The sequence below is a fragment of the Pongo pygmaeus genome, chromosome 9 (genome assembly GCF_028885625.2).
Source record: "Pongo pygmaeus isolate AG05252 chromosome 9, NHGRI_mPonPyg2-v2.0_pri, whole genome shotgun sequence".
Classification (NCBI taxonomy): domain Eukaryota; kingdom Metazoa; phylum Chordata; class Mammalia; order Primates; family Hominidae; genus Pongo; species Pongo pygmaeus.
Genome location: NC_072382.2, coordinates 110130596 through 110143836, shown reverse-complemented (window position 1 = coordinate 110143836; position 13241 = coordinate 110130596). Strand labels below are relative to the sequence as shown.

At 40.9% G+C, this 13241-nt stretch overlaps 1 protein-coding gene across 8 annotated transcripts in view; it reads left to right on the top strand.

Annotated features, from left to right (window-relative positions):
- Nucleotides 1-2319: 2319 nt before the first annotated feature.
- The window catches only part of C9H11orf65 (chromosome 9 C11orf65 homolog), a 136613-nt gene continuing 125691 nt past the window's right edge, over nt 2320-13241 (top strand). For 2 of the 8 annotated variants that reach the window (XM_054441544.2, XM_054441539.2), the window contains exons 1-2: nt 2334-2383; nt 8318-8407. In XM_054441544.2, the coding sequence (XP_054297519.1) occupies nt 8327-8407 (81 nt within the window). In that variant the 5' untranslated portion in view covers nt 2334-2383; nt 8318-8326. Of the gene's footprint in view, nt 2909-7250; nt 7344-8317; nt 8408-13241 lie in introns of all 8 variants that reach the window. The other 6 variants (XM_054441536.2, XM_054441540.2, XM_054441537.2 and 3 more) reach the window with 6 other exon arrangements.

Sequence of the window (13241 nt, the reverse complement as noted above, 5' to 3'; positions counted from 1 at the left end):
ATTCCTGGGCATAGGCCAAACTAACCTTGGGAGGAACTTAGTTTATAGTTTAACTTTGAAACAAAGATGGTAACAGCTCTTTCCCAAAAGAAGCCCCCTTCATGCCTGAGGATTAGACTGCCTTTGCAGGACTAACAAGTTAGCTAGAACATAGAAATTATGATTCAGGAGTCATGCATCTGAAGGCTGCCAGATTTTGAACCTCCTCAAATTGCTCCTGGGGATAACATCACTATTGTAAAACCTAAAATCAGTGCTTGAGATATTTTGCAGACCCTGCACTCAATGATTCCACTAGCATCCCTCAGATCAATAAACTGGCTCATCTGGTCTTGTGGCCCCGACCCAGGAACTGACTTAGCATAAGAGGACAGCTTCAGCTCCCTTTGATTTCATCTCTGACCCAACTAATCAGCAACTCCCCACTTTCTGATCCCCTACCCATCAAATTGTCCTTAAAAACCACAATCCCTGACATTTCAGGGAGACTGATTCAAGAAATAAAACTGCGGTCTCCCATACTGCCAACTCTGCAAGAATTAAACTCTATTGCAATTCCCCTGTCTTGATAAATTTGCTCTGTCTAGGCAGCAGGCAAGGAGAACTCATTGTGTGGTTACAGTCTCAAAAAAAAAAAAAAAAAAAAAAAGAAAAAATATTTAAGCTTGGCACCATTATTTTTGTTGGTGGTGAAAATACAACAAGGGGCCAGGCATGGTGGCTTACGCCTGTAATCCCAGCACTTTGGGAGGCCGAGGCGGGCAGATCACAAGGTCAGGAGATCGAGACCATCCTGGCTAACACAGTAAAACCCCATCTCTACTAAAAATACAAAAAATTAGCCGGGTATCATGGAGGGCGCCTGTAGTCCCAGCTACTTGGGAGGCTGGGCTAATTTTTGCATTTTTAGTAGAGAGGGGTTTCACCATGTTGTCCAGGCTGGTCTTGAACTCCTGACCTCAAGTGATCCGCCCACCTCAGCCTCCCAAAGTGCTGGGATTACAGGTGTGAGCCACCACACCTGGCCTGAATTTAAATTTTTTAACCCAGTTTCTATTAGATTGAAAATTAAGATATACATAATGTTTCTATGACTATATTTTTACAGTTTATTGTTCATAACTACTGTGTATTAATGCATCAAGGTAACTACATGAAGAGGAACTGAAGCTCACCCCTTGCTTATGATTGTGATGATTTTAAAGAACTCTGGAAGTTCAGTGAGTCACTGAATTAACCTACCAAGAATTTTTTCTGTACAAATGTTTTCATTATACAGGGAAATTTCTCTTCAGGTGCTTCTTTTCCCTCCTTAAAAGTTTATCTTCCTTACAAACAAATTATATTCCACGCATGAACATAGGATGAACGTAGCAAAACTGGGCAGTTCTGAACAAGATTTTTTCACATTGCAATAATCTGTGACCAACTAAAGCACTGCCAAAGTGTCAGACTCAGAATTCAAGCAAGTCAGACTTGCTTTAGATAAGCAGTGCTTGCATTATCTAAGGTCATTTGAAAACTCATTCAAGAGGTCGTCTGTTTTCACTTAAAACCAGTTTAGCTTAACCAGCTGAAGAGCTTACATTTAGAAATAACATTGGACTGCAAGTCACGTATTCTTTGACCTTGAGCAATACCTGTCAAATAGCTAGAAGGATCAGTTTTCTTATTTTCAAATGAATAAATTAAACTAATTAAATAGGCCGGGCGCGGTGGTTCACGCCTGTAATCCTAGCACTTTGGGAGGCCAAGGCGGGAGGTGAGGTGGGGGGGATCGCTGGAGCCCAGGAATTCAAGACCAGCCTGGACAACATGGAGAAACCCTGTCGCCACTATTAATAAAAATAGAAAAATGAGCCTGGCGTGGTGGTGCACTCCTATGGTCCCAGCTACTCGGGAGGCTGACGTGGGAGAATCACCTGAGCCAGGGGAGTTCCAGGCTGCAGTGAGCCGAGATCGCGCCACTGCACTCCAGCCTCGGCCACAGATTGAGACCCTATCTCAAAAAAAATTTTACAAAAATTAACTAAATAGAAAATATTTCATTATATTTCTCAACATCTTTAAGGTTCTTGGTTGAAATGACTGGGCTTTATTATATACGAAGCCCAACTTCGTAGACAGTCACTTTGCTTTCCCTTCCAAAATCCTTTGCCTCAAAGCCATTGACAATCGAAAGCGGGCTTCTAACAGAACCAGCAGTCTTCACAAGCGGTTGGTCTATACCCCCTGGACTTGGTCAGAGCGCGAATAGAGGAAAGGCGGGGCCTAGAAGGCGGGGCTAGGAGGGCAATGGGGCGGGACAGAACGGATTGAGTTACGTCATCTCCGCCTGCGTCGTTACCTAGGAGTCCAGCGGCGCCCGGGCCAGCAGCGATTGGTAGGTGAAGGGAAAATAGTGACCCTTCTCTCAGCGCGTACTACTATTTCGGTAGCCTTTGTGCCCACTGGTTTGAGCCTTCCTTGTTTCAAGGCCCTAAAGAACCCATACCCTTGATACCATTCCCCATCCGCCCCCCTTAAGGACGTTTCATTCCTCTAAAGCCCTCCCAGCGAAGCCTCCAGCTGGTTTACAGTCCTGCCCGGGAGTAACCCCTTCCTCAGAGCTTCCTTTCCTCGCCCTCGGTGAAGTTGCATCGGGCTGGTTGACAAGTCCTTACTACTCATACTGCGCCTTCACAGATCCCCACACCCCAATCCTCCGCAAAGATACTACTCCGTCCACCTTCCCGCTGACGGGAAAGTACACATTAATCTTCCTTAGATTTTTCCTCATTTCTTTCCCTTGCCCCCTCCCATTGGTTTTACGTCGTTTCAGTTTTTTTAGAGATGGAAAAGGGAAACGCGTTTTTAAAGAATAGGTTACTTGTTTTTCTTCTCCTGCCCCCAGCATCAAGGACCACAGGTAAAAAGGAAAAGCGAAATGACGAAACTTATAAAGGCCACGAGAATCATTTGTTTATTCAATAAATTTAGTAGAGGAAACAAAATAGGAAGTATACACGTTCCAATCCAAGCAAAGTAAAGATTGTTTGCTGCTTTAAAAGTGAAACCAAGAATCCAAACACATCTTGTGGGCTTTTTTCCACGAAGTGTAAAAATAAATAAGTGAAAACATCATCTATTATGATAAAAATTTTTATTGATTAGGGATATAATCTTGGAAAATCTTTATCTGTGAATCTACAAGTGGCACATGGGTGTAGTAAAATACTTCATTGCCTGAGCAGGTGTTTGACAGTACATTTTATTTGGTTAGTTTTTTGTTGTTGTTTGTTTTTGAGAAGGCATCTCGCTGTGTTGCCCAGGCTGAGTGCAGTGGCACGATCTCAGTTCACTGCAACCTCTGCCTCCCGGGTTCAAGCTATTCTCCTGCCTCAGCCTCCCGAGTAGCTGTGACTGCAAGTGTGCGCCACCACACCCGGCTAATTTTTGTATTTTTAGTAGAGACAGGGTTTCATCATATTGGCCAGGCTGGTCTCGAACCCCTGACTTAAGGTGATCTGCCCACCTCAGCCTCCCAAAGTGTTAGGATTACAGGCGTGAGCCACCAGACCTGGCCTGGTGGTACATTTTAGTATCTTAAAACTTATGAAGGGTTTTCACAATGGTTAATTTATTTGGAGCATCATAATAACCATATAAAGTCAATCTTATTTCTTATCTAAAGCCAGCAACAGTCCCACCCTCCTTTCTGCTCCAGATGGTGTCCTCTTACACCTACTCAAAGGTTTTACCCTTTAACTTATCCCTTTTTTTGCCCCCTTAAGTTCTCCGTCACTTTAATTTCTCCCTCACTACTGGATGGTAAATTTTAACATGCTTTAGAATCTGTCATTTTTTGCTGTTGTTGTTTTTTTTTTTTTTTGACCGAGTTTCACTCTTGTTGCCCAGGCTGGAGTAGTGGCATGATCTCGACTCACTGCAACCTCCGCCTCCCGGGTTCAAGCAATTCTCCTGCCTCAGCCTTCCTGAGTAGCTGGGATTACAGGCATGCGCCACCACACCCAGCTAATTTTGTATTTTTAGTAGAGACGGGATTTCTCGGTGTTGGTCAGGCTGGTCTCAAACTCCCGACCTCAGATGATCCGCCCACCTTGGCCTCCCAAATTGCTGGCATTACAGGCGTGAGCCACTGCGCCCGGCCTTTTTTTTTTTTTTTAAAAAAAAAACCTTTAATCCATTCTCACTGTCTAGCTACACCCCATTTTTCTGCTCCCTTACAGCACTCCAAAGAATTACTACTGTACTTACTGTCTCAACTTTCCCACTTCCTCAACCCAACCCAAACTTCCTTCCCTGCTTACTCCACTGAAGCAGTGCCTGTACGGTCACTAGTGACTTTATCTGGCCAAATCTCCCTTTTTCTCCTCTGTATTTACTTGTCCTTGCAACAATATTTGACACAATTGAATATGTTCTTTCTTGAAATTGTGGAACTTCATTGTTTATTTCTGAATCAGATAATTTTGAATGCTGGAATATATTTCCTCTATATTTTATGTATTCATAAACATATAATGGTGGCATTTATGACATACTTTTTTGGCAGCTTCTAAACACCCTTTAGCCTATGTCACTAGAGAAGCAGGAAGCAGGTGTATGCAGAAAGCCTGTGTAAAATTATTTAGATCAAATTATTCAATAAACTGGTTCAGGATTTTCAAGGGATTTTTAAGATCCAGTGTTAAATTTCCACCTAAAAATTGGGAATGTATTTGGGAAAATGATGAAATTGTGATGAATTAATGCTGTCATGTTAAATAACACACACACTACATTGATAACAGGTAAAAATCACACAGTTTAGTTCTTGGAAAGAATATTAAAAGACCCATTTTAATCCTAATGTCTAATTTACGTTTAGTTTTTTACTTTTCTAAAATTTAGAGTCAAGCATTCCCATAGAATGTTTATGGGTATAAATTGGACACCATTTTTGAGGACAGTTTGGCAGTGTTAGTTTTTAATATGCATGCTGTTTTATTTTTTATGAAGTTATATTGTATATATCTGAACTAAATGGACATTGTGGAAGAAAACCAACAGCATAAGAGTGTACTGGAACAAAAACATCTCTTCCCTTTCTGAACCCAGGCTCCTCAGTCCACAGGTCCCTTCCTAGAGACAATCATTCTTAGTAATTTCTCATATCCCTTTCCAGAGAGAGTCAATTCAAATATATATGTGCGCCAGGCGCAGTGGCTCACGCCTGTAATCCCAGCACTTTGGGAGGCCGAGGTGGGCGGATCACGAGGTCAAGAGATGGAGACCATTCCGGCCAACATGGTGAAACCCCATCTTTACTTAAAATACAAAAATTAACTGAGCACGGTGGTGCACACCTGTAGTGCCAGCTACTTGGGAGGCTGAGGCAGGAGAATCGCTTGAACCCGGGAGGCGGAGGTTGCAGTGAGCTGAAATTGCAGGGAGGCTAAGGCAGGAGAATCGCTTGAACCCAGGAGGCAGAGGTTGCAGTGAGCCGAAATCGCGCCACTGCATTCCAGCCTGGCGACAGAGCGAGACTCTGTCTCAGAAAACAAACAAAAAACGGAAATATATATGTGCATACCTTTTGTCATAGCAATTCCACTTGTAAAAACTGTCCTATAAAAATTGTTGCTGCTGAGCGCAATGGCTTATGCCTGTAATCCCAGCACTTTGGGAGGCCAAGGTGGGTGGATTTCTTGAGGCCAGCAGTTCGAGACCACCCTGGCCAACAGGGTGAAACTCTGTCTCTACTAAAAATACAAAAATTAGCCAGGTGTGGTGGCACACACCTGTAATCCCAGCTACTCAGGAGGCTGAGACATGAGAATCACATGAACCCAGGAGGTGGAGGTTGCAGTGAGCTGAGATGATGTCTCTGCACTCCAGCCTGGGTGACAGAGCAAGACTCTGTCTCAAAAAAATAAATAAATAAATTAACAAATCTTTTAGGCCTGAAATATCATTCCTTAATCTCATTTGTGCTAACAGTTATTTGTAAATTAAGAGAATAATTGTACTTAAAATGTTATCTCAGTTTCCTAACTGGAATAATGCACATGGGTAGTTTTTATTTTGTAAAATAGTTTGTATCATAATAATATGATTTATTGAGTGGCTGTGGTGGGTCAGAAACTATACTAAATGCTTTACCTGTGTTATCTGACTTAATCCTAACAATTCTATGAGTTAGGTACAATGAGTCCCCGAATCCTAACAATTCTATGAGTTAGGTACAATGAGTCCCCGTATTTTACAGATGAGTAACTTGAAGTTTGAGTGAGTTAAGTAACTTCTGCAAAATCACACAGCTAAGGATGAGGTAGTATTTGTTGAGATTTAAACCCTGGTCTATCTTGCCTCAGAGTCCAAAGACTTAACCTGTCTTCCCATGCCTCCAATATTAATAAGGCTATTTGTAGGAAAAGCAAAAAAGACATAAGTTTTTTTCATAGCGAACCTTCTCCCAACTCTTAAAAATGTCAATTTAAAAAACAACACTTTACCAAATTAGGAAGAAAACACCTTTAGTTTTAAGCATCTGAATAACTTTAAACATCAAAAGGGAAAAATGGCAAGTTGAGAAATATATAAATAAATTTTTCTTATGAATGGCATATCCTTTTTGACAGTTTTCTGTTTAGCCTCTGTCTTTCTAAACATCAGTAGATGTATGTTATATGTTTAAATAGGTCAGGGCTTTGGGATTTGTAAATCCTTACACGTTTTGCATTTTACATGCACCAATTCAGAGTTTAAATTTTTATTATTTTTAGAGACATGGTCTCATTTTGTGGCCCAGGCTGGAGTGCAGTGGTGCAATCATAGCTCACTGCAGCTTTGAACTCCTGGGCTCAAGCCATCCTCCTGTTTCAGCCTCCCAAGTAGCTAGGGCTACAGTATGTGCCACCCTGCCCAGCTTTTTGTTGTTGTCGTTGTTGTTGTAGAGATGGGGGTCTCGCTGTATTGCCCAGGCTGGTGTTGAACTCCTGGCCTCAAGCAATCCTCCTGCTTTGGCCTCCCAAAACCACGGGATTACAGGCATGAGTCACTATATTCAGCTCAGAATTTTAAGCTTTTAAGCAAAATTTATTCACTTTGGACTATGCTAAAGCATGTTAGAACCATATTGCTACTGTAAATGTAATGAGTGACATTATTCTGTGAAGTATTAATAACTCTAAGACTAAGTAAAAATCCATGTTTCTCCCTGTATTCAGTGCGTGACCTTTTTTTCCTTTTATATTTGACCACATAAGGTCTAATTTTAGGTTAGGGACCTGCGCAATTTTGTGGATGCAACTCTGTCTCTATGCACATTAAGAAAGGTTTATTTGAAGTCATATAACAGGGTATGTAAAAGTCATGGACTTTCAAGATAAACTTGAATTCAATAACTGGTTTAGTTACTTACTATTTGACCTTAGGCAAGGCCTAGGCTCCTCATCTCTAACACAAGCATATTAGTAAAATCTGTTATGCAGGGTTGTTGCTGGGATTAGAAAAAATATACAAATTAGAACATATTAAATCACCAATAATTGCTGACTACTTTTGGCACAGTGGCTCATGCCTGTAATCCAAGCACTTTCAGAGGCAGAGGTGGGAGGATCACTTGAGTACAAGAATTCAAGACCAGCCTGGGAAACATAGCAAGAACCTGTCTCTACAAAAAATTTTAAAAATTAGCTAGGCATCGTAGCATGTGCCTGTAGTCCCAGCTACTCAGGAGGGTGAGGCAGGAGGAGCGATTGAGCCTAAGAGTTCAAGGCTGCAGTGAACTGTGATCCTGCCATGGCATTCTAGCCAAGGCAACAGAGAAAGACTCTGTCTCTTAAAAAATAAGAAGGTGACTATTTTTATTTTTATTATTTTGATACAAAATCTTATTTTAATTGTTTTATTTATACAACTCTATTTAATTTTCATTGAGTTCTAGTGGTAGTTTTATAATGGAGCATATAAAATAATTTTAGGCTGGGCGCGGTGGCTCACGCTTACAATCCCAGCACCTTGGGAGGCCAAGCTAGAAGGTGTTTGACACCAGCCTGGGCAACATAGCAAGACCCCATCTCTACAAAAAAATAATAATTAAAAAAAGAAAGCCAGGTGTGGTGGTGCATGCCTACAGTCCCAGCTACTTAGGAGGTTAAGGCGAGAGGATCACTTGAGCCCAGCAGTTTGAGGCTACAGTGAGCTATCATCACACCACTGCACTCCAGCCTGGGTGACAGAGCCAGAATGTATCTCTAAAAAAATAAATAAATAGAAATGAAAGTAAATTAAAATTATTTTAAATGTACCCTTTTTGCTCATTTTCTTTTAGGAATTTCAAATGCCTTGGAAAGAGGAATCAGAATTTACAAAGCAGGATAAGGCTGCCAGAGTCATTCAGCAGGCCTGGAAAAGTTTCCTTGTGAGTTTATTTAGAAGTTTCATTGAGATATAATTTTTATGTCATAAAATTTAAAGTGTGCAGTTCAATGCTTTTTTTTTTTTTTTTTTTTTTTAAAGACAGAATCTCTCTCTGTTGCCTAGGCTGGAGTGCAGTGGCATGATATTGGCTCACTGCAGCCTCTGCCTCCCAGGTTCAAGCAATTCTCCCACCTCAGCCTCCCCAGTAGCTGGGATTACAGGTGCACCACCATGCTCAGCTAATTTTTGTATTTTTAGTAGAGACTGGGTTTCACCGTGTTGGCCAGGCTGGTCCCGAACTCCTGACTTCAGGTGATCCACCCTCCTTGGTCTCCCAAAGTGCTGGGATTACAGGCGTGAGCCACTGCACCCGGCCAGTTCAATACTTTTTATATAAAGTGTACAGTTCAGTAGCTTTTAGTATACTTGCAGAATTGTGTGCCATTCTTCACTTTAAAAAGCAGACTTTTTGGCTGGGCGTGGTGGCTCACGCCTGTAATCTCAGCACTTTGAGAGGCTGAGGTGGGCAGATCATCTGAGGTCGGGAGTTTGAGACCAGGCTGACGAACATGGAGAGACCCTGTCTCTACTAAAAATACAAAATTAGCCGGGCGTGGTGGCGCATGCCTGTAATCCCAAGTACTTGGGAGGCTGAGGCAGGAGAATCACTTGAACTTGGGAGGTGGAGGTTGTGGTGAGCCGAGATCACGCCATTGCACTTCAGCCTGGGCAGCAACATCAACAACAACAACAAAAAAGCAGACTTTTTTAACATTTCAAAAAGTTACAATTATTTCATTAGCTGCACAAATATTTATTGAGTTCCTGATCTGGGCCAGGCACTTTTATAACGGCTATCAGTGAAAGTATCATTAATAAGATTGTTTGCCTTTCACCTCTAAACACTTTATTTCTTGACTGAGGAACCAGCATTGTGAGCAGATGCTAGGAATATAGCCACTCGTTAAATATTTATTGAGTACTTATTCTCGAGGAGCTTCAAGTTTATTAATAATACACTATATCTGGGTTAATGTCGTGGTCACTTATTGTGCTTTTATAAGGGTAGAGCTGGTCTTATAGGTGTAAGGAATATTCCAAGTTGAATTATCTGGTTGGGTGAGAGCCAAGAGGTAAAATGACCTCACTCTTTTCTCTCTGATAGCAGCAGGACTCTGTACCTGGTAATTTTAAGTTAAGTAATATGGCTCTGTTTCTAGCACACACTGATACAAAGGTTTTATGGCTTACAAGACCACCTTTGTATCAGTTAATCACATTTTGTAAAGTTGCTTCATTATTTGCCTCTACTAAGGCCATAAAACCTATGCTGGGGCATAACTATGTTGATTTCTAACACTAAAATAATATGTATTTTTTTTAAGATACAGGGATCTCACTATGTTGCCCAGGATGGTCTCAAACTCCTGGGCTCAAGTGATCCTCCAACCTCAGCTTCCCAAGTAACTTGCCCTATAGCCGAGCACTGTTATACCCAGCTAATCTTCTTTTAAAGCTTATTTTTCCTCCGTTGGTTTTGATTGACGTACACATCAAACGAAAAGGCTTAAGCTTTTCTATCGTTTGCAGCTATTTTCTCTCACATCCAACCAGCCACACACCTTTGACTAGCTGTTGTGTTCCTGACATTGTGCTAGGCATTTCAGAATACATCCTTGCCCTTAAAGGAGCTTCAGCAGAGAAGCCATGTAAATAAAGAGGTGTGTGTGTGTGTGTGTGTGTGTGTGTGTGTGTGTGTAGACAGAGGACACATTTTCACCTTCTATCCCTCCAGAACCCCATTGAAACGACACTGTATAGAGGGTTAATCCATAACAAAGAGAAGGGGGTTCATGAGCAGAAAAAAATTTTATCTAATTTTTGGAAAACTAAAAATAGATGATAGCATCCTTTGGAAAAACTGTAGCAACACTTGGCTAGACACATTTCATAGGGTTTCCAATGAGGGAATTGGTTTGCCATTGGAACCCCAGAGAAGATATGAATTTGGAGTTAACAATTTAAAAGAGCTGGAAGGAGAAGGACTGAAGACAGGGGTTAATTGAAGGTCTGTACATGGGGCAGCTGTGCCAGTTGTCTCCAGTCTTTTGCAGACCAAGATCTGCAGGTAGGTGGATGTTTACTGCTAGTCACAAATCTGCTTGTAGACAGATACACACTATTAGGCAAAAAAGACACAAAGAAACCCTGGAGGCTTATCTCTTTTTTTAAAAAAAAGGAAAAATGAAAAATCAAATGAACTATCTGGGAAAGCTAGTTCTAGCGTGGATTTGGCATTCCACAGTGAAACCCTCTTAATTTTGTTGTGTTGCCTCTCAATTTTGGTATTTGAGAGACACCCTGCTTAATAGCTGGCTACTTGACCATACCCATTAAAGAAAGCCTGGTAATTACTTACTCCACTCATGTCATGAAGCCCCCAGGCAATTTTCCCACTCCTGAGTGAGAACACTGGGTAGACAGAATACTAGCAAAAGATACTCATACTAGCGCCTAGAAAAATTGACACAGACCTTCATTCTTAAGTATTAATGGACAACCAAGGTTCACTTTTAAGGAAAACCAATAATGTCAAAACAAAAAGAAAAAGAAAGAAAAAAAAGAGCCTGAAGAAAACAAAAATAGTAATAAATTTAAATTAGATCAGGATATTGAGTGCCTCTAAGAGGGTTATATCTGGGAGGAAAATGGTACCCCATGCAATAGAAAGTATGACAGAGGCTGGATTTAGAAAAAAGAGTTTAGAAGCTCTGAAAAAGAGCTAACCATGAAAGTCATGGTTCAGATATGACAGATTAAAATTGTTCTAAGATGTGAAGAGAATACATTTGCTCTTGATTCTAGATACAGTCAAGTGGGTGACTTCTAAAAACAGGATGCATGGTTTTAGCACATTGCTTGGCTGTAGAAGTGAATTATTTGCATAGTTATAGTAATGTAAATGTAGGGATTAAAAAAATATTTTAATCAAAGTAACATGCGTACTTCTTTAATAAGTAATATAGAATAATTTATTATGAAAAATAAATATTCTACCCCATCCTACTTTCTTTCACTCTCATACACTAAAAGCAACCATTTTTAACTTTTTTTTTTTTAGATGGAATCTTGCTCTGTTGCCCAGGCTGGAGTGCAGTGGTGCAATCTCGGCTCACTGCAACCTCCGCCTCCCAGGTTCAATCAGTTCTCTGCCTCAGCCTCCCAAGTACCTGGGATTACAGGCGCCCACTACCACACCCAGCTGATTTTTTTGTATTTTTAGTAGAGGTGAGGTTTCACCATCTTGGCCAGGCTGATCTTGAACTCCTGACCTCGTGATCCACCCACTTCTGCCTCCCTAAGTGCTGGAATTACAGGCGTGAGCCACCGCGCCTGGCCCATTTTTAACTATTTTTATTGTAGATCTTCTAGTAGTTACTTCCATGCTTCTAAATAATGTGCGTATACAATTATCTTTTATTAACTTTAGAAGTAATCTGTTGGCTTTCTGCAAAGATAATTGAGAACTTAGGTTACTTACCCTCCGCAGCCCTGCTTATCTTCCCTCCCACTATCATCATGTTATTTTTTTGGTTCCTCTATTTTATTAACTTATTGGTTTAAAGAATATTTAAGTCTTAGTTTCTTGTTCTATCAGGCTGACATAGGATCACTTGACTCCCCATTATATATGATGAGAACATAAGTATCCCTACCCTTTTCTTTACCTCTCCTCTCCATCTTCAAACTGCCAAGATCTATTACCTGTACTATTACGTTATAAGTATTCTCTGGAGGAGTTCAGACATCCTGAATGCAAGTCCTTTGTTACATACTATGTGTTGAATATCTTCTCCCAGGCTTGCCTCATTCTTCTAAGATGTTCTTAATGAAAAGAAGTCTTTAATTTTAATAAAGTCCGATTTGTGACTTTTTCTCTTTCTTTCCTTCTTTTCTTTCTTTTTTTTTTTTTTTCTTTCTTTGACAGGGTTTCACTCTTTTGCCCATGCTAGAGTGCAGTCGCATGATCACAGTTCACTGTAACCTTGAACTCCTGGGCTCAAGCTATCCTCCCGCCTCAGCCTCCTGTTTGGACTACATATGTGCACTACCATGCCTGGCTAATTTTTTAATTTTTTGTAGAGACAGGGTCTCGCTTTGTTGCCAAGGCTAGTGTTGAACTCCTGGCCTCAAGCAGTCCTCCCACCTTGGCCTCCGAAAGTGCTGAGATTACAGATGTGAGCCACCATGCCCAGCCACCACTTTTTCTTCATGGTTAGTGCTTTCTGGGTCCTGTTTAAGAAATTTTGTCTAACCTAGTCAGAAGATATCTTCCTTATGTTTGTCCTAGAGGCTTAATTGCTTTAGTTTCAGATTGAGATCTAGTATCCATCTCAAATTAATTGTTGTGTATACTCAGAGGTACAAAGTTCATTTTTTTCTTATGGATATCCAACTGATCAAATACCTTTGATTGAAAATACCATCCTTTTCACAATGAATTGCTGTGGTGCCATTTTTTAATTCATGTAATCATATATGTAAAGTGTTTCTGTAGTGTCCACATAAATATTGGTCTATTTGTGTATATTTATTTGTTTATTTTTTAAGACAGAGTCTCACCCTGTTGCCTAGGCTAGAGTGCAGTGGCATAATCTCAGCTCACTGAAATCTCCACCTCCCAGGTTCAAGCAATTCTCCTGCCTCAGCCTCCCAAGTAGCTGGAACTACAGGCATGGGTCACCATGCCTGGATACTTTCTGTACTTTTTGTAGATGGAATGTCTTGCCGTGTTGCCTATGCTGGTCTCTAACTCCTGAGCTCAAGTGATCTAC